Consider the following 21,198-nt stretch of genomic DNA (forward strand, 5'->3'; position numbering starts at 1 on the left):
AAGTTTCTTTCAAAGTCAATTGTTCTTCTCACTGTTGCTAGGTCTGGAAAAGGTGCCAAAAGACCTTCCCCCAGACACAACCCTGTTGGACTTACAGAACAACAAAATCACTGAAATTAAAGAAGGAGATTTCAAGAACCTGAAGAATCTTCATGTAAGTGTAAAAATGAACTGGTATTTGCCAACAAAAATGGGGAGAAAATGTGATTTTAGCCTGGTACTGTGTTTTTTAAGGAAAACTGATTAAATACTTTGTGATCTTCCTCCACCAGCCCAGCCTATTTATTTCTATTCCCATTCATCTCCCGCAAACTTTCTTGTCCTACTACAGAAGTTTCTCATCTCTTTTCAGCTCTTTATACCTGTCTCCTGTCCATTCAGTCCCCTGACCTCCATCATAACTTCTCTCACATATTTATTTCTGTTTTCAGTCTCTTTGGCACAGTGACTTGGTTATTTCCATCTCAACCCTGCCATGTCACTCACTTATTACTGCATTTCTTCCCCTCCCACCTCTGAGTTCACCGAGATTTGTATGTGCCATGTTTGTCAGCAGATATTCTGTACTAATTTTAATTCAAGAATCTTTCCAAATCACTCTTCTGCCCCCTGCACTACAGTGAAACTGTGTTTTTGCAATAACTTTCTCTTAGCTAAGCTCCACCCTCATCGTTCTTTACCTGCCAGTCTCTTCTAACACTGCTGTCTGGTTTCTTCTTTGCTGAAATATTTTCCTTCCTTTTCTGTGACTACTTTTTTTTTTTCTGCTTCACCTCTTCTTTTCCAAGTTTCCATCAGACAGCTACCTTCCTCTGTTTCTAAATTCTTTTGCTCTGAGGTTGTCTTCCCTGCCTATAGTTTTTATCAACATCTTAAAATTCATACCTCATACTTTTGCCTCAGTTTTGTTGAAATATCTTTCTTTATAGAGCAGAAAAAGGCTATTCTCTGTCTTTGAAAGTAATACCCTAATTCAGGCATATGTCTGAAAATATTTTTCTATCCTTTCAACAACTCATTCTGTGTATTCCTCCACTTGATCCTTTATTATTATAAACAATATATTATTTAGCTTTGCTTCCCTGGCTCTTTACAGCCCTATTCTATTCTATTCTATTCTATTCTATTCTATTCTATTCTTTTTCACAAACAAGGAGCCAACTCCCACTTTTTGTCCATTACTGGTGCCAATATCATCACCCAAGGAAGCACTGTTTCAAACAAGAACCTGATTTCTACCACTCATACTTGGAAAAAAAATCCTATAAAATTTCACCTCTTTTAATTTCTTCCAAAGTCCCTCTTAAATATTTGTTTCAATGCAACATCAAGAAGACAGTTTTTTAAAAGTATCTAGTAATAGATAGAGTGCCAGACTGTCCATAGGGAAGGGATCTCCATGGTGAATCATGATGAAGCTCATGTCATCTAATTTTAGCATAGGTGTCTATACTTGATCTACTCCCGCAGATAACCTCTAAAGTCAATAAAACACGTTTTTCCACATCACATTTCAGTAGGCTAGGTTTAAGAATAAGACAACTTGTTACCCAGATTTTTTTTCAATTCCCTTCTTTGGCTGCAGAACAGATTTGACACTGTAATTCCTGCCCATTTGTTTTGCTTTTCTTCCACCTTGGAAAAAAGTCCTGTGTTTTCAGTGAAGATTATCTACAAGGTTCTAAAAGAGACAGAATTATTATCAGTGAAATTAATCTTTTGGCAATCCTTCTTCATGAGGCTGCATTAAATGAGTCAGAGCATGGTATTGCAGATGAAAATCACTGCTCCCAGTGACTTCTACCCACTTGGCACTTGGTTCAGGACTCAATTACACATCCTGCTGTGACTTACATTGTTGTGAACTATTTTATCTCATTGAGGTTAACTCTAAGGGGTTTTCTTTGTTTTGTTTTGTTTTTTTCTTTTTTAAAAATAGATACAATTTAATAGTGAATTAAATAAATAACTCCTCAGGGAAGAAACTGTTTGTTTGGCTTACACACAAAAGTACCCAGTACATGCTTAGGGACCACTGGAAATCATATATTAGCATAAATTTTAACAAATAACTTTCAAAACTGCAGTTCTCTCAAGGTCCCTTTCCAACCCAAACCATTCTATGATTCTATGATCTCCTCCCCAAAAAAATAATTTAGTCATGCAGTACATTTATGTAACTAGGTACTATCTTTGCTCTCAGCAGGAATATTCCTGTGTAATATCTGGGAGCGATTCCCATTCCCCAACTTTCAATTAAATAATTTTCAGAGGGAGTATTGTTTTTAGAAAGTAAAACTCAAAAGCATTGTTATAGACAGAGCTCTATTATCTCACTTATTTTAAAGATATGTGAGTGCGTGAGATATATATATAAAATGTATGTGCTTTTTAATCTTATTTCCTGATAGATATGGCTTGGGTTAATGTCACACTTGACAATGTGATGTTCAAAAATTTCTTAGACTTTACTAAACTTGCTTGTACTCTACTAAAACAAGAAGATTTACAAAAATTAACAGTATTATCGTTCCAAAATCTAAAATGAGAAACTGGAGTTAATCTTTTGCTTGAAGTGATCACTTAAGGGAACAATTCTTTAAACACCAATTTTCACAAGTCTTGGGAAAAAAAAGCTTATACAGTTTTTTTTCTTTTGAATAATCCATTAAAATACCATCTTAATACTTACAGCTGTCACCAACCACAGGTGCATTAGTTTAAGAAGAGATTTTCATGGACAAGTAGAGTTGAACCTAAGGTTCAGCTGGTACTGAAACACAGAATAAGTAGAGAGAAAAGAAAGGATTTACCTATAACTTGCCTATGGCTTCTCTTTCAGTACAAATGTAACTGCTTATGCTACACAGCACTGGAGATGAAAGAGAAATTTGAACCTACCAAAATATTCTTTGCATTGAAAATTTTCCTAAGTAGATTTCCCAAGAGCACCTAAAATTTGCAGCTGTGGAAATATGGCAAGCAATTAGAAGAGGATGCAACTAAAGGAATATTTACCTGCAAATAATAGATTTCTGACAGGAAACATCAGAGTCTACAGTTATAGTGCACTTGATATTTTTACAGTTTTAAATTATCCTGGAAAAAGTGGCTAAACTATAAACGTTGTACTGTAAAAACTGGGTGAGACTTCCCTCTATGTGAAAATGAAAGAGAAGATTTTTTTGTTTGGTTGGTTTGGGGTTTTTTTTTGTTTTTAGCACAGCACTTGAGAGAATTGGGGAAAAATTGAAGACAGTCTTTTTTAAAGGCTGAAGACTGAGTTTCATGGTTTCAGAAAACTGTCTGATATTATGTAAGAAATTTGCTCACAGCTTAGACCTGTGGCAAAAAAGTCAGACAGGAAAGCTATTGGAAAAGCCAGGAAAAAAGTCTCTATTTCTATGGAACTGTCAGAATTTTCCAGGCAGACTGACATTTCTGGATGGAGTTCAGTACTTTGACCCCATGGACACAATAAAGAATCCAAAATACTACATGAGTAAGCCCTCATGCAGATTGAAGGAGGAGTCTACACAAACAGCACATGGAGTTGCAGGCTGTGTGGCAAAGCCAAAGCAAACGAGCATAATGCCTGGCACCTGGAAAAAGAGGTGAAAGAAACTGCTCTGGGTTAGATCCCTGTAAGAACAGCACAAAAAACAGAACAGTGACTGCATGCTTTTCCAACAAGAATTTTTCAGTTGGCACAGTGCTAGTGTAGTGAAAGAAGATGAATGTTCTATTGGCCTGAAATCAAATGGAATATTACTTAATTGAAGCAAGCAGAACTGTGCAAACCCATGGCTGTGCATACAACAGTGTTAACACCAGCTTTGTTTAAACTGAAGGAAAAGACCCACGAGATAAAAGATTTAAATTTGGACGTTAAAGTTATTGCCATATCCACACTAAAGGATTATCAACACTAAATATGCAGGCAGAGAAACTGAAACATGCTTTGTAGGAATAGCAAGTGGGAAAATAATGTATTGGATTAGAAGGTCTCATGCCATCCTTTTTTTATATATAAAAACCCAACAAAATAAAATAAAACAGAACAGCCAACCAAAAAAACCCTCAAAAAACCCCAAACCAAACAAAAAAAAATGTGAAGAAAAGCCTAAGAATATCTTTCAGGGATACAGAAAAGCCCCTAAGAGACCAAAAAATATTAATTAAATAATCCAGTCTTCTGATGACTCATTACAGCTTCAGTTCCTTTTTCCCAGGCATAAAAAGATGGTGCAGCTTTAGGTTTCTAACAAATATTCAGAGGGGGAAAAAAAGTTAATCTTTCTGAAATAGAGCACTCCCTTAGAGAGTTTTCATTTCCTCAGACTCTCCTTTGCATTGTGCTTAACCCACAGTGCGATTTTCCACTGGAACAAGCCTGCAGCACACCACATGCACAGAAAACTTCTTTCTTGTACAGTGGATAAAGATCTTTTCATGTGAGGAAAACAACAGGACAAAATATTTTGAGGTCCTTAAAATTGTGGAGAGTCAGCATACTAGGCTAATGACAGAAGGAAATTTTTATAGACTACAACAATAAAAAAATCAGATCAATTGTAATAAATTTAATGAATGACCAAAATTTCTTGTCATAGTAGGCAAGGACAGGATTGAAAGAAAAGGAAAATGTAGAACTGCCTGCTCCCTCATCGTCTGTGCATGTCATGTTGCATGAGAGGTACCAGTGAGAGCTCAAAAGCCAGGCAAACTAGGTCTGCAGCAGACTCGTTTGCTCTGTGAGATTATTCAACAAGGTACTGTGTGTGTGATCAAGCTGCTTTACACAAGCTTCTTTTGTTTGTACTGACAGGCTGTTTTTCCAATGCCTTGACATCTCCTTCCTTCACAATTCATTAATCTCTTCCCTATTGCTCCCATGCCATCCCTTTTTCCTTGCTTTTCTTAGCTATGTCCTCTTGATCCTAGGTTTGGATGATTAGAGAAGAATGTCAAGTTCTGGTTTTTGGTTTTTTTTTGTTTCCTTTGTTTTGTTTTATTTTGTTCTTGGGTTGTTTGTTTTTTTTATTTTTTCTGTAAGTGTACATACATTCTTAATAATTTGGTAGAAAACCTTGACTATATATCCAGGTTATAAGTATGACTTAACAACTGAAAACATAAGGTAAACAAATGGGATGAATTTTATTATTATTTTTATTGGCATGCCTGGCTCCTGAGGTTAAAGTTCCTAAGATATAACTGTTCCTAGCAGAACTGTAATAAAACCCAGGTAATAATGTAATACATATCTCAGGAAATTAAAGAAATTCCGTTGGGTCAGAGATTGACTTTTCAGTTTAAACCCCGAAGGATGCATGCATCAGTAAAGAATTAATGTTAGATAAGGGTACCATCCCCAGCTGGCAAAACAGGTGTATCACTATGTAATACATGCTGATAACAGTTTGCTGGTAGTTTTCCAGTTTAATTCTGGTTTTGGCAAGCCTCTAGCTTTAAACTATACTAAATTAAGATGAATGGGGATTGAAACCCCTCAGAACAGTCTCCTGAGATTCTCACATAATTAATTTACACCAGAAAATTTAATCCCCTGCTCCCCACCCCTAGACAGGGCAAAAATTGGAAGTTTTAGTAACCGCAAGAAGAACAACCGTATGCTAATTCCATCCTGACTGCTGCACTCTGCCGCTGCAGTTTGTCAGGGTGTATTTTGACAAAAGCCTGCCAACAAGGGTTCCAAAATTTTCCCGAATTGTGAATCCTCCTTTTTGTGTCAGGAATAAATGTTTGAGGTAGAAACCAGGTCAGAGGGAGACAAATGGCCAGACTCCCACTGACTTCAACATAGCCAGCATCTATTCCTGTCATACAGTGATTTTTATTTTTTTTCCTGACTACAGAAATACCAGAGGTGTTTCACTAAAAAAGAAAATCATCTTTGGAGAAAAGCTTAAACCTTTTTTTCTCTCTGAACACCACTTAAACTGCCAGTCATGATAAGGTGGTGTGATATTATAACTGAGTCAATGTTTACAGTGCAGTTTACATGCTATATAATGACAAAGGAAAAAAACTTTATCTCAGGAAAAAGAGGATGGAAGTAAAGTTTTCTCTTTTCCATGGCAAATTACTATGAACCTTCTCAGCCTGACTAACTGATGTATTAATACTTTATGTATTTATGCCTCTTCATTTTTTCTTTCTTTATTGCCTTTTTTTTACTTAAGGCCATATGTCATCGCACCCATACCAGCTCATGTTGAAGGCTGTACATTTGTATGATCAGTCTTTTGTATTGTGAATTTGTGATGTGTTTCAAATATTTTTGGGGTGAGGAGGTTGTAGGGGTTAGGAAGTATATTTATTCTAAATGACATATCTTTTTTCTTCCACTAAAAGTGAAAGTGTGGAAGAAGTTAGATTTTCAAATAAAAGCATCAGTTCCTGTGACTTCTGTTCTAGGCTGTCATATTTCTGCCAAATCATTTCATACCAGCAGCATTGCAAGCAATGTCTGTGATCAAGGGCTCCAGCACTGTGAACACTTTCAAACCAACCCTTATTTTTCTCTCCAAGTACTTCTTGCCATGTACAAACTTTTTGTATGCCCTTTAACACACTGAATGTAATGTCCCACCATGCCATCTGGGCTTTATTCAGGATAGCTGGTCCATGTGACCTGTTTTTGCCTAAGATCCATTCCTCTGTAACACTGCCTGCAGATGTTTTCCCTAGGTTTTTGTCCCCTAGTTCCTGTTTTCATTGACCTCTAAATCCCCTGAGTTTTTAATTTTACTTTATTTTGGTTTGGTTTAGCTTTTGTTACATGCAAACCATACGGGACACATTCTCAGGAAAGTAAACATCATTGCTGCAAGGCTAATGACTTAGTTCTTTAAGTATGGGATATAATAGCGTTATTGTGAAGTGGGAAAGGAATCCAGGACTATGGCTTGCCAGGTGCTATACTGGTGTGTTATCCTCATCATTTGCTGTTGCTCTGGGAGACAGTAAAACTTCACTTGCAAACTCTAGTGTGTGGGTTTATTTTTCCCTCTTTACAGCTGCACAAAAATGTGGAAAAATAATGCAGATTTAAAATACTGGGAGCAGGGACTTGCAGAGAAGTGGGAAATAATATTCTGGTACAGAAAAAGTTGTAAACTCTGACTTGTGGTACCTTCCCACTTTATACCACCAAACATATGTTCCCACTGTGAAATTAGTATTTTTATACATACCTTTGATATAACACCATCATTTCTACATGAGAGAATCCTTGAGTGTTTGAATAAAACAATTCTGTGTGTTTCCCCAGGATAACATTTACATATTCAGGAGAAAGCACTGGCAAAGCAGAACAGATTCATCCTAGGTACCTAGATAACTTCTGGGTTTGATCAAGGGTATCAGCTACACTCTGAAGAGATATAACAATCAACTACTCAGAGAATATTTACAGTGCCTAGCTGAATGTATACCTACCTGTTTCCATCAAGAAATATTTCACATCAAATCATCAGTTGTGATAAATGTTGCCCAATTTTTTTTATTTAAGAGGTAACAAAGTTAAAAGAAATCAAAGAAAAAATAAAAAAGGTAAGGCAGATATTTAGCTGAAACAAAAGGCTAAGCAGTACAAAGCAAGACGCAGGATAAAAATTTCAAATGCTCGTAACATGAGTCCAAACTCACTGAGTGTTGGGTTAGAGATCTATGGAAAAGAAATCCATGGTGAAATTAATAAAAATAAAGCACAATGTAATTAGCAGTAGCACATTCAATTATTGAAAGTAAAACAATGTAAAAGACTAATCAGCATAATTCCAACTGTACCACTTTTAAATAACTGGATTGTTTGCCATGTCCTAATACTGTACAGGTAGCTGAATTTCTCTACAAGCAGAATCTACATCTGTATCACAATTCTGGCCATCATGAATCAGGAAACCACTCCCAATGAGTATCCATGTGTTCTCATGTCAGATTTTATAATACAGGCCCAAATTAAAGATAGTTGGGGCCATGGCTTCCACTGACCAACATATTTATTTTGGGACAGGCTTATTGTGAGGGAAATACTCTGCTGAACTGTGGGTGACCTCTTCTACCTCCTCGTGCATATGAGTTATTTCTAAACAGCATACAAAATTAAAACCAGATATGTTCAGCCTTCCATGCACTTGATGAAGCCATGCAGAGTACACGCCGCTGGCTTTGCTCAGGGCGATCTGCAAGAGGAGTCCATTAGGGGAAAAACACACATCACCATTTTAAACTATCTTCCCACTTCTCTTTCAGTTTCCATGATGGAGAGGTGCTGTCACAGAGACTGATAGTATTGTCATTGTTTTAGTACTTAACTGATTGTGGGATAATTCAAACACTCCATTTTCCTCCAAGAAACAGACTGAAGTGTAATTCTGAAAATAATGAAAGTGTATGAAAATGCTCTGAATGTTCACTATAGTATATACAACTTTTGTCTTCTGTTTCTGAAGCTAGCATAATGGAAAAAAGATGCCCTAGTAATAAATATAAGTAGATATTATACCAATATTAATATGGCCCATTCTACCTAATCCACTGCACAAACATGCAGCACTGTAAATGTAATGAGTACATAGCAAACAGATGGAATTATAAGAGTCATTCCAGTATCTACTGTATCTGAAATACTTTCCATTAATGTGCTATGACAGTAATGGGACCTTCTTCTCTCCTTTTGTGTCATGGTGAATTAATCTATGAGACTTAGAAGTAATGTACAATTTCAGAGTCACACAGAGAATATCTGTTACAGATAACAGTTCTTTCATGGAGACCTTTCTCCCCTGGCTGAACAGACAGCCAGTTTGCTTAGAGTTACCCTGAGTGTAGATATCAGAGTTGTGAGAACTGGATTAGGCACTGACAGGGAAGGCAAAGTGGGTATGTTCCATGGTGCCCAACTGCAGGACTTCGAGCACGATGCTTCAGATTGTTCCCCTTCCATACAAAGTTTCGCTTATCAAAAAGATAGGTTATGTCTCTGAAAAAAAAAAAAAAAAGAAGAGGTTGTTTTTGGTCAGAAATCCAGTAAGTGTAGTCTTATAAGACTAAGACGAACGAGGTGATATTATGCATATTTTTATTAAGCTGGGCTGTGACTTCACTTTATTGAATATTTCTGTTCAGGAGAAACTGGTTAGAAGTGTTGTGTGATGATGGGTAAGATATAAGAGTATCCTTAGGATAAACAAAGTCAGGAAAAAAATACCCAAACAGACAAAAATTATATATATTTTTTGTGACTGTCTTGTTCTTCACAGCTTTCACAATGGGAACAATTTTACTTATTCTTGAACATAAATTATGGATGCTAACAGAAGCTGCATTGCAGTCTCAGCAATGAAATAAAAGTTGTATTTGTTCTCTAGGACTTATCTTTCACTGTTTCAGAGGATTATAATCTTTTTTTTAGTACTGCATTGCATTTTCTTCAGCTCACATAATTTGCCATCAGAAGACATCAAAAGGCACTAGAAAATAGTAATAATTTTTAAGTGTTTCACCGCTAAAGTAATTTCCCTTGTGATCATCTGAGATCTCCTTGATTATTACTCCACAGGCACTGATCCTTGTCAACAACAAAATCAGCAAAATAAGCCCATTAGCTTTTGCTCCTCTGAAGAAACTGGAAAGACTTTACCTGTCTAAGAACAACCTGAAGGAACTCCCAGAAAACATGCCAAAGTCTCTCCAGGAGATACGGGCTCATGAGAATGAGATCTCCAAGTTGAGGAAAGCTGTCTTTAACGGACTGAATCAAGTGATTGTCTTAGGTATGAGCATGAGAAATTATAACAAACACTACTGAGTGTTTTTTCGAGATGTTGTTTTTAGTTTGATCAGTGATTATATGTAGAAAACCAACAAATGCTTCAATAAATTGTCTCTCTGAATTAGCTTTGACCTGAAGAATACAGGTACCTACACTGCAGCACAGCTCACAGTCATGTTTTGTTGGCAGAACTAGGCACCAATCCAATCAAGAGCTCAGGCATTGAAAATGGAGCTTTCCAGGGGATGAAGAGGCTCTCCTACATCCGTATTGCAGACACCAACATTACAAGCATCCCAAAAGGTAAGAAATTCAATTACTATTTCAGAGATTTGCACAGGTATAATTTGGAAACTTTTAGTCAGTTGGTAAAAAACATATTATGGAAGATTTTTGACTTAGTCCTAGTCCTTAGACTATCTATTTTTAGATCAGATGACCTTAATTAGTTTGGAAAATTTTGGCGTTTGATTACGAGAGGGTTCACGAGAGGTGCACTGTAAAATGTCATTTTATGTTATTTTTCTTTTCTTGTCTCATGGCTGAAATATAAAATGGAGGAGCATTTTCAGCATCCAAGCCTGGTTATTGAGCCTGATCAACATTACAAAACTGTAAATTTGTGTAGAATTAACTGAAGTTGTACAAGCATAAAATCAGCTCTCGATGAGTCTGTGGGTTTGAAGCCAAAAATACTGTCCCTCTAACAAAACAGAAACCTTTGCTAGTTTTCAATAGTAAAGTATTTAATTGCAAATTCCTACAAAATAAGAACAATTTCATTGTAATTTATTAAAAACAAAACAAACAAACAGGAATGGTTCTGTTACAGAGGAAATTATATTCAATTTATTCATACTTCAGCCAACAGATTGTTTTGAAATGGCTGCAAACTTTTTGAAAGATAATATTGGTTATCACTTTTTTTTCTTCCCATATTTCCTGTTTTGGATGTTCCTTTGAGGGACCTTGGATAGGTAAAATATGTTTCCTCTTTTTTTTCCCTGATAAACAGAATTTGTAAACTGTTATGGACTCTAGCTAAAATAACATTAGAATTATTTTGCCTCATACTTACAATTGCATTTTCTACCGCTGTTACTTGTTAAATATCTAGGTGCCAGGTGTTTGTACATTTATGTATGTGGGTAGTCTGACTAAAATGAAAGTTCTTTCTCCTACAATATTTTATATGTGCTATTTACATTATCATGAAGGCTAGAAGTAATAACTGAGAAGAATTTAATTTAGGTATTTTTCAAGAGTTAACTGTTTTATAATGACTATAGGAGCTTGGTCTTATTTCACACTAAATAAATTGCTACTAGCTGTTTTCAGTTTCCCTGATTGTGAAAGTTCTTTATTCCATTTACTGAATTGTTCATGGGCGTGTTTAGAAAAAATCTTTTGTCAACTGTAAAAACCCCTTGGTATAATACAAGTATTTTTTAAAAAGAAAAGAATCCAGTTTAATCAAAAGTAATTTGATGGTATTCTCTCTTTCAGGCCTTCCTCCATCCCTTACTGAACTCCACCTTGATGGCAACAAAATCAGCAAAGTTGATGCTGAAGGTCTCTCTGGACTCACCAACTTAGCAAAGTAAGAATTAATTTCTTCTTTTCACATAAAATATTAGTTGAAATTGCAATCACCACACACACAATTAGAAAACATCAGTCTGGGCTTCATTAGTATTAGAATCATTGAAATAGCCATAACTTAGCAGAAAAGGCTTCTAAGGATTTGTGTACTGATTGAAGACAACAAACACTTCTCTTGTTTTCCTGACAAAACTTTTTGTTTGTTTTCAATTGAGTGCTATATGCTCAGGACAACTGTTTATTTGCTTTACCAAAAAAAAAAAAAAAGAGAGAATAATTAGATTTTTTTAAATTATGCATGTTTCTTTCATTGTATGGCCATCTTTGGTTTATGAAGCTTTCTTGGGACACAGCATTGCTCATGCAGTTTGTCTAGAAACTGAGGAAAAAGCATATGGGAACCACAACTTCTTTCAACAATGGTTCCTTTGTTTCTCAAGAAAGGCAAGACTGCAATGAGTCCAGGAACATGATTAAGAAAAAAAATCATAAAATTTAGTTGAAAAATTGACACTGTCAGAGTGATTTTACTCTGCTAATCTGTGACTACATTGTTGATTAAGTTTCTCTAACTGTAGGAAAATAAAATAACAATTCCCAAAAAGCAGTTATACAGAATGATTTGGGAATTCATTCACATCAAAAAACATGTAGCATAGTAAAATGGGCCTTTACTACAAATTATTTTGATAATTTAGGACTTTAAATTTTACTATGGAAATAATTTAATGGATCAAAACGACTGATAATCAAGACTGTTAATCAGATTACTGAATCTAATTAATGAATTTTCATCTCAATCATTCTCTTGTCATAATGAAGGCAGAAAACAGAAATCGGAGAAAGATTACTGAGCAGCAGGAGTTAAGTTTACTAGTATTTATAGTAGCTTGGACAGCAATTCAATGAAGTGAAGTATATAGTAACACAACACATATTTTGGATCTGAAAATTTCAAGATATAAAGTTTAGAACAGCTTTCCAGGGCTTATAAATTAAGACATTTCATCTTATGTTTTACGTTCATATTAGATCACAGACTCAAAAAAAAGTTTGTCTTAGATTTTGATGAAAAAATAAAAGTACTATAATCAGGGGTTAGAGGACTATGAAGCAGTTATTTTTTGTAACAGAGGCTTAGTATAGAATTTAACACTCGTCAGAGAAATTATGAAAACTTTCAAAACCAAAACAAGATGATAACTGCTCAGGTAGAGAGTAATTTACATTACTGGATGTGGGGGTTGTGGGGCGTGTGAGCTGTCCTGCAGATGACACAGTTTTTATGTTTTCACATTCACTCTTGGAAAACACTACAGGCAGCATCACATGGACAACACTGTTGGAAGTCTGCCTTAAGACATAAAGTTTTAAACAGCAAGTGCTAATGGACTCCTAAAAATATCTAAACTTGGGCTGCTTCTATTGTGGCTGTACTGTATGGAGCAACAAGATACTCTGTTGACCATGATGTGGAAATGTGGAGCTGCTCAGAGCAGGCACCAAGTTTTAAACCACTTGCTGCCCTGTGCTTAAGCAGGTAACCTCAGCATAGTCAGAGATCCTCTTTTGCAAAGGTGAGAGGTAAGGCAGAACACAGCTTGGTGAACAAGGAGGACACTGTCCAAAACAAAACACACAGGTGAGGGAAGGAGGGAGCTATGGAAGAGCTCCAGCCCAGCATACCAAACCCCAGTTTTTATTTACACACTGAAGTTTTCAGAGATATTAGGACAGGGTCAGACAACCTTGTTCATGTCCACTCAAGTTCAACAGTCTAATTGCTGCCCTAAAGCACAGTTAAACTTTGAGAAACAGGTAATTTTTCTGAGTGTGTTAAGGTATTTTAAACTGTAAAATGTTTCATGCAAGAGCTTGGTGTAGGTCTATTGCTCATTTTCTTTTGAGTTTTCCTGCATTCTAGTAGATGTACAATATTTGTCCTTTTTATTTGGTTGTTTTCCTTGTAAAATCACTCTTAAGTCTTTCAAAAGTCTTCATAGACTGCTTCAGTGAAAAACCAATAATCTTATGAAAGTAAACCCAACAAAGACTTTGCTGATTACACACAGGAATGAGCTCCAAGAAGATATTCACATTACACATCTGATATTACTAATGTCTATATCCTATTAAAGCTTACTGAAATAGTCTAGCTCCATACAGTGGAATTTGAACCAAGCAAAGGGAGCTTTAGACTAGATATTAGGAAAAAAATTCTTCATTGAAAGTCTAGTCCAGCACTTCAACAGGCTGCCCAGGGAAGTGGTGGAATCACCAACCCTGGAAGTGTTCAAAAGTCATGTGGATGTGGCACCTGTGGATATGGTTTAGTGGTGAACATGGTGGGGTCGCATTAACATTTGGACTCAGTGATCTTAGAGGTTTTTCCAACCTTAATGGTTCTTTGATTCTAAGCCCATAATAATAATAATGATGTTGAGCATCACGAAGTTTCTTTCAAAAAAAATGGTGGAAATGGTCCAGCAGGGATGTTGGAGAAAAAAGGTGAAAAAGTATTTGAGAATTTCTTCAATTTTGAGATATGTTTTTGATTATGCTCTTCAATGATTTAGAACATTGGGGCTAGATCTACTGAAACACAGGAAAAATGTTACTCATTCATGAATATAAAAGGAAGTAATATATCAATGTATGAAGCGAAAATGATTTTTCAAATTCTTCCCTTTTTTTTCCTATGGGAAGGATGATGAAGACCGTATTCTTTCCCAACACTCTTAATCACCCTCTGTTTTACACAATAATATTGACTTACTTCATCTGTAAGCATAGCCCCAAGTGACTGAGAGTTTTTTGTAAGACAGTTAGAGGAGATGTAATTATATATAATTTCACTCCTCCTGGGATTTAGGTCCACTTCACTACGCACTCCTATAATTTAATTCTTTCCCTAAAAGACTATGGAAAGGGATTACTTTTTCTTCAACAGACTAATATGAGAGTCAGAACTGAGGTCTTTTTAATACTGGTCTCCCAGGTGTGACACATCTGCTTGTAGACCTGCATATGTAGTGAACACATATTTAGATACGTGTCAAACAAGAATTTATAGCCCTCTGACAAAACATGATGGGTTTTTTCCCAATCCTTTCAAAGACATCCACTATGAATACCCATCACTGAAGTCCTCTGTAAGCATTCTGCAGAACTTCAGACTGAATTTCTCTGTAAGATCCAATCCCCCAAGCTTTCCTAAAATTTGGTATACTATATTCAAAAGAAAGTTCATTCTAATAATTTTCATCTGAAAATTCTTAATTACCAAATTCTAGCAAGGGGATGGGATACTGTGAATTGATTTCTGAGTGAAATAAATTCCTATTGATGTAACTGAGAGATTTCATTAAACTCTCCTTCGTTGTTTAATAGTTTGAAAACATTGCCATGTTTAAATGAGTATGATAAGACTATTTGCATTATATGTAATATTAGTTAATATTAGGAAACTTCTCTGCCATAAAGATAGAACAAGAATTTTCAGTTCTGTGATTTTATTCTAGGTTCAGATCCTGACTTCTGAAACTGCTACAAGCCACAAAGAATTACAGGTTATTAAATAACTGTGAGGAAGGCTCTCTTTAAAAGTACTCATCCATAGCAAATTATTTTAACATGAGATTTCTTATTACCTATATTAAATTCTCTTATTGATTAAGCTATTAATAAATCTCAGAGCATTTTCCCCCTCAATATTAAAAAAAAGATTGCTTAAAGAAAAAAAGATAGAGAAAAATAGATGACCTAGGTTTAGCCTTTATAGAAATAATTTTCTCAAATTACAAGACTCCTGATGATGACAACTCCTGAAGTATTGTCACTGATTTCTTTACTACAACACAGAGTATTGCAATTTATGGGAGTCTCTTGAAAAATTTGTGCTGTTTGGTAATTGCAAACCAGAATACTATTAGCACAGAAATAGACAGATAGAAACAGATCATCCAAATGGAACATAAACTGTGCTATAAACCTAGTATGTGGATGTGTAAAGCAGAAAGGATGATTTTGTGATGAAAAATATGGATTGGAGAAATGTGTAAGTCCCACTTTGATGTCCTGCTAAAGGGATCATAAAGTATGGCTGAGCTCCTGTTTCCAGTAGGTAACATGGCTCTAACTACTTAACTATCTTAGAAGGATGCAGTGAAGTTTTAAGGTTAACAGTTCTGGGAACATGGGTTGTGCAATTTGACAAAAAAAGTTACAGACAGTGCTCCTAAAGTTACAAGTATCACTTATTCAGTGTTTCAGCTTCTAAAGAAAGGCTGGTGCCTATGGAGGTGCACAGTATGTATTTACACCAGGACTAGTCGTACAGCTCATCAAATGCAGTATCATAAGCACAAGCTGAATGCTATAATGATAGCTATGAATATTCACAACACGTCAAGCTTATTTAATTTTTTTAATTTAACCTAGCTCTACCTAGCGCACACATAATTCTTAAAATTAGCCTGGTCTGTTCTGCAACAGCAGTGTAGAGAAGGAATCAACCCAAGAAAGATAGTTATGTGGACAAGTTTAACATATTTTTTGTTGGTTTCCTCTTTTTTTTTTTTTTACTTTTTCAGACTGGGTCTCAGTTTCAACAGTATTTCTTCAGTTGAGAATGGCTCTCTTAACAATGTACCTCATCTGAGAGAGCTCCACTTGAACAACAATGAACTTGTCAGAGTACCCAGTGGACTGGGTGAACACAAATATATACAGGTAAAGTTTATCATACTGTCTCAGAGAGCAATAGTTGAAAGATTCGTAATGATAGATGTGTGTTTATTCAGTCTTGAGCAGAAATGTGCATCGTATTTGTAACTTGATGCAAGTTCCATAAACTCTTGAATTATCAAGGAAATGTTGCATACAACAAGACTCTTATTCTGATTTTTTTGTGGAAATGGTTATGGAGGTGTATAGACCTGGAGGTGTACATTCATTGTCTCTTCGTGTCTGAGGGGCCACAACAAATATGGGATTATTTGTGTACTTTGGTTTCCTCTTTACTCAAAAAATACATTCTGAGAACATTTCTTCTGTTGATTTTTTTTTTTTTTCAGTTCTACTCAGGGATATATTGCAGCCTTTCCCAAAAACCTTTCCTTTGTTATATCACAAAACAATGACATCAGGAGGGCAAATAGACCAAATAGGCATCTCACATCACTAGTATTTTTGAGGTCCTTGTGACCAGATATCTAGAAATATTGCCTTTTGGGAACAAGCTAAGTCTGTCTTCACTCAGACTAATATTTTACAGGAAAGAAAGCTCCCAAAGAATAAAGACTACCAAACGTAAATTACCCCTTGCATGTAGCTTGGAAAAATTCTTCAGAAATGGTGAATCTGGAGCAAAATAATATACATCAACTACTTTAAATCATCATTAGTGGTTACTTTGGCTCTAAGTTCTGTATAGTTGCACTCACGAGAATGAAAGTATTAGAGCTGGAGAGAAACCAATCACCATCAAATACATTCTCTGTGTACAGCACTTGCATCTGAGCCACAGCGCTGTATTAATAATTTCACATCTTTGGCTCCTCTTTTGGCTACAGTATGGCCAGCTGCCAGTAACATTATTCGATTGCCTTGCACAGTTTCTGCACTTTCTGTAGAAATTATTCCAATTGGGTGTATGCTAGGTGTTTCAAAGCTAAACAGAGTCAAGGATTCGTTTGGAAAGAAGATATATTTGTATAATATTGCAAAAAACACATACGGAGCATTTAATATGAAATCTTTTATCTAATTTGCCATGGTAGCTCTATTTCTCACTTCAGTACTTCTATGCTTTCCAGGTGGTCTATCTTCATAACAACAAGATTGCTTCCATTGGTATCAACGACTTTTGCCCTCTTGGCTACAACACCAAAAAGGCCAGCTATTCCGGCGTGAGCCTCTTCAGCAACCCCGTGCAGTACTGGGAAATCCAGCCCTCTGCTTTCCGGTGTATCCATGAACGCTCTGCAGTACAGATCGGAAATTACAAATAGATGTCTAAAGATGGGGTTCGGTTGTGTTCCAGATAAAGTATCTGTTGTTATAGGCCTGTTCAAAAAGTCGTTGCTAACAATTAATGCCAAATGCCAGAAACTTCACTTTAAAGTGGAGGTGATCCATTGATGTAGAATAAATGAGACATTACAGATGTACAAGAGCGAGCATACCATCAAAAAAGAATTGCCAACTGTGCTTTAAACTGACTTATTTCGGCGTTCTTTTCCAGCATGCTTTCTGTGGCATTTTTCAGTTTGCTGAATGCTACAGGTTTTCAGATTCCACTGTATATGAAATTCGGAGTAAATATTTGTCAAGTTATGATATATAAAAAAAAAAAGATAATGATTGAGGTTATTTTTATAGCCACACACAGAGAAAAATAGTAGAGGGAAAAAAAATCTCAAATCATCTTGAGACTTGAGAAGGTAAGAATTACCTCCTTTAAATTTATTTCAAGCCCTGGAGGTTTAAAAATATCCACTATAACTCTAAGAAAATTCTGAATGTATCTATTTAGCAGAGGCAAATAAAGTTGTTGCTAATGTCATTATTTTTGGAAAAATAAAATAAATTCATATTGTACACATAGTTCTTTAAAGTTTGCCATTCTTCTAGAGCAATGCTATTCAGAATTAGCCTGACATCATCCTAATGAAGAAAATATTGAGTAGTCTGCAGTAAAAAATGTGTAACCTGTATCTGGAGCTCGATGACTAAATTTCTCTAGTGCAAATCCTTCTCACCTTAGCCACAAGAGCAGTTTTTATTACTTTACTGCCTTGTAGAGTATGGTATAAGGGTTTAGTAATTGTTATCATTCCATGTATTTATCTAAACAAAAAACCATAGCAGTTCACTGTTCACTTGTTCTGCATTGTACATTTGTCATCATCCTTTACTGGTTTTGGTTTTTATAAAAAGGAATTAATTGTGAAGTAGAGATATGCAGGCTCCTCCATCTGATGAATTTGTGGAATTTAGACTATAAGCAAAATCGTAAATCTAGAAATATATGAAGTGAAATAACTGCAATTAGGGACATTGCTGGGGCATCATTTGTAGAAGTATCTATTTAGAGTGATTTGGAGCCCTCTGTAAATTGGGATTCTTCAACCCATACTGGTGGGTAGCAAGCACATCAAAGGTAGGCTGCAAATTTCTACTGTCAATCTTCAAAGCTAAGCATATACTCAATAGAAACATCACCTGAAAAGAATCTTCTGCAGACTCTTAATACTCCAAGGTCGATCTCTCTAATTTGTAAAACTTATATGTCATTTATATTAAAGAATAATGTAATACAGGCAAACTCCAAAGTGTTTGTCTTTCTTCTTTTGTTTTGATAGCATAACATAGTGTGTCAGAACTTTAATTAAGTCTTGAAAATTGAACATCTTTGGCATGATGATAGCTAAAGACAGAATGAGTTGTGTGAAATTCTTTTGCCTCAAGGAACTTTTTCATGCCTAACTTTCATAGTTTTTTTTTTTTTTTGTTTGTTTTTTTTGTTTTTTTTTTAGCAAACAAATATAGTCTTTTTATAGCTGTCATTTATTCAGTAGTAAATATTTGGAAACAATTATGACTCACTATAGCCATTACACAGAAAAAACATGCTTGCACTGTTCTGAGATGTCTTCTTCACACAGTAGCCAATGATTTCTCTGCTTTCCATCTGTTTTTCTTCTGGGTTTCACATTTTCAGAGTGTTATTTTTAAATAAAACAAACAGTATATGATATCTTTCTGTCACTGGAGGGAAAACTCTCCAGAAAATCAGCAGTTATGTTTTTTTCCTTTTGGTTCTTGGTTGGATATCAGCTATTGTACAGACAGAGACTTCATGCAGAAAGCTAAGCACTGGCACTTCAAGCAAGAACAAAGGCATTGTCTTAGCTTGAAAAACTCCACAGGGTTTGTATGTACATGGTTACAGAAAGAGATTCACACAACAAATAATAATTACATAAAGCACCATATAAACATATGCACAAGCTTTCCATTTCTCCATCCATAGTTTTAAAATATCACATACTAAGACTTTTCTTTGAAATTAGAACAAACTTTAAGTCCAGAAGAAAATACCTGAGTTTGGTCCTCCCCTGTAGTACTCATGATATGTCCCCTCTCAAGCTTGCTGCTTGCTGCTAAAGCACAAGTTATTCCTCATAAAATATATTCCCTGCTAACAACCAAGGGCTGCAAAGATATCAGGACTTTCCTGATTCTCAGACTTGCTCAATGAAGCAGAATGAGCAAATCCTGTAACAAGAGACCTAAGCAAGATCATGACAAATTTGAAAGGTAAACACACTGTTGGTTTTCCATAAATTGTGCAGCCACACCAGTGATGTTTGACTGATAGGATTCTATCCATACACAGCATCTGCAGAGACTTCAAAGCAGCAGGAAGCCCACTACTTTTAAAACTACTTTTCATAGAAATACAAAACAGATGCCTCTTCCACTTAAAACAGGGAAAGAAAAAAAAGAAAGAAAAAAAGCCAAACACAAAAAATCCATAAACAATTGGGTGGAAAGAAATAAGAGAACTAAGGCAGAAAGGCTTTGGGCCCAACGGAGCATCCCCAATCTCTTTGTAAAGTATGAAGACAGTAAATGGTCACAACTGTTGGACTCAAACACATAAAGAATAATACCCTTGTTTCCTGGTGCAGCCTAAAGCATCATATCCCTTACCTCCAGCAAGGGTGTGGACATCTTTTAGTCTGGTTTCTCCTAAAGTGCACCAGGTTATGGACAGTTATCATATACTCAATTGCTGATGTATAAATGACACTAATTTCATTTCCAGGAAAGGATCAGCTCCTAAATCCTTGGCATCAGTGTGTTGCCCTCATTTCCAGGACCATACATTTTTTCAGTTGCCTCCAGAAACTGCTCCTAAAATCCTCTAAACACAAGGTCTGGCAACAGCTCTTTGGCCCATAATTTGGTTTGGGGGGTTTTGGGTTTTTATTTTTGTTTTGTTTTGGGGTTTATTTTAGGGGTTTTTTTGCGCTGCTAGTGAACCACTCTGTTACAAACTATTTCTGCTTATGTTAGCTATTTTTGAAAGCAGATAGCATTTTCTACCTCACACTCATATGTAAAAAATAGGAGAAAGCTGACAAATTGTGTTTGTTCAAAGCAAGCATTTACTTAATGCGTCTCTAATATCATATGCAAAATAACTAAAAATGATTACAGGCTTTCTGATCCCACCACTACTCTGAAGTGCCATCTAGTGTCACTGAGGGACAGTAACAAAGTTACTGTTAACTAGAGAAAACCAGAAGGAAAAAGGTTTATGAGGCTTTATGAGAAGAGGGTACCCAAATTCACATACTCTGCTGTTTTGGTTTTCTATTTTTATTAATCCAGAGGTTCAGAGCTGTGAAAACAATAGTCTTTTTGTACACCTAAGATCAAATATGCTTGCTTTGAACAAGGATGGGTTTTTGCTCATTCTGTCTATATGCACACATTGCTCTGAAGTTAGTTTTGCTTCAGAGACTGGCCTACATTTGTGTTTTTTGGGATTTTTTCAAAAGAGTTGCCCTAATTTAGCTGAAAGTAGTTCATTCAATAAAAAGGAAAATAAATTAAAGAGTCATATTGATGAAAAGTTGCAGAGCACTGAAAGGCAAACATGGGCTGTCAGATAGATGTTCAATATTAACTGCATCATCTTCAATATGAAATTGTGAAATTAAAAGTAGTTGATAATTTTTAGCATAAAGCCTTAACAATGCTCCAGCAGCTCCATCTGCAAA

At 35.7% G+C, this 21,198-nt stretch overlaps 1 protein-coding gene across 1 annotated transcript in view; it reads left to right on the forward strand.

Annotated features, from left to right (window-relative positions):
• The window catches only part of DCN (decorin), a 38,218-nt gene extending 19,487 nt beyond the window's left edge, over positions 1-18,731 (forward strand). The window contains exons 3-8 of the mRNA XM_048301956.1: positions 42-154; positions 9,590-9,803; positions 9,992-10,105; positions 11,309-11,402; positions 15,997-16,135; positions 17,221-18,731. Coding sequence (XP_048157913.1) covers positions 42-154; positions 9,590-9,803; positions 9,992-10,105; positions 11,309-11,402; positions 15,997-16,135; positions 17,221-17,415 — 869 coding nt within the window. The 3' untranslated portion in view covers positions 17,416-18,731. The remainder of the gene's footprint in view (positions 1-41; positions 155-9,589; positions 9,804-9,991; positions 10,106-11,308; positions 11,403-15,996; positions 16,136-17,220) is intronic.
• Positions 18,732-21,198: the final 2,467 nt, after the last annotated feature.

The sequence above is a fragment of the Corvus hawaiiensis genome, chromosome 4 (assembly GCF_020740725.1).
Source record: "Corvus hawaiiensis isolate bCorHaw1 chromosome 4, bCorHaw1.pri.cur, whole genome shotgun sequence".
NCBI lineage: Eukaryota > Metazoa > Chordata > Aves > Passeriformes > Corvidae > Corvus > Corvus hawaiiensis.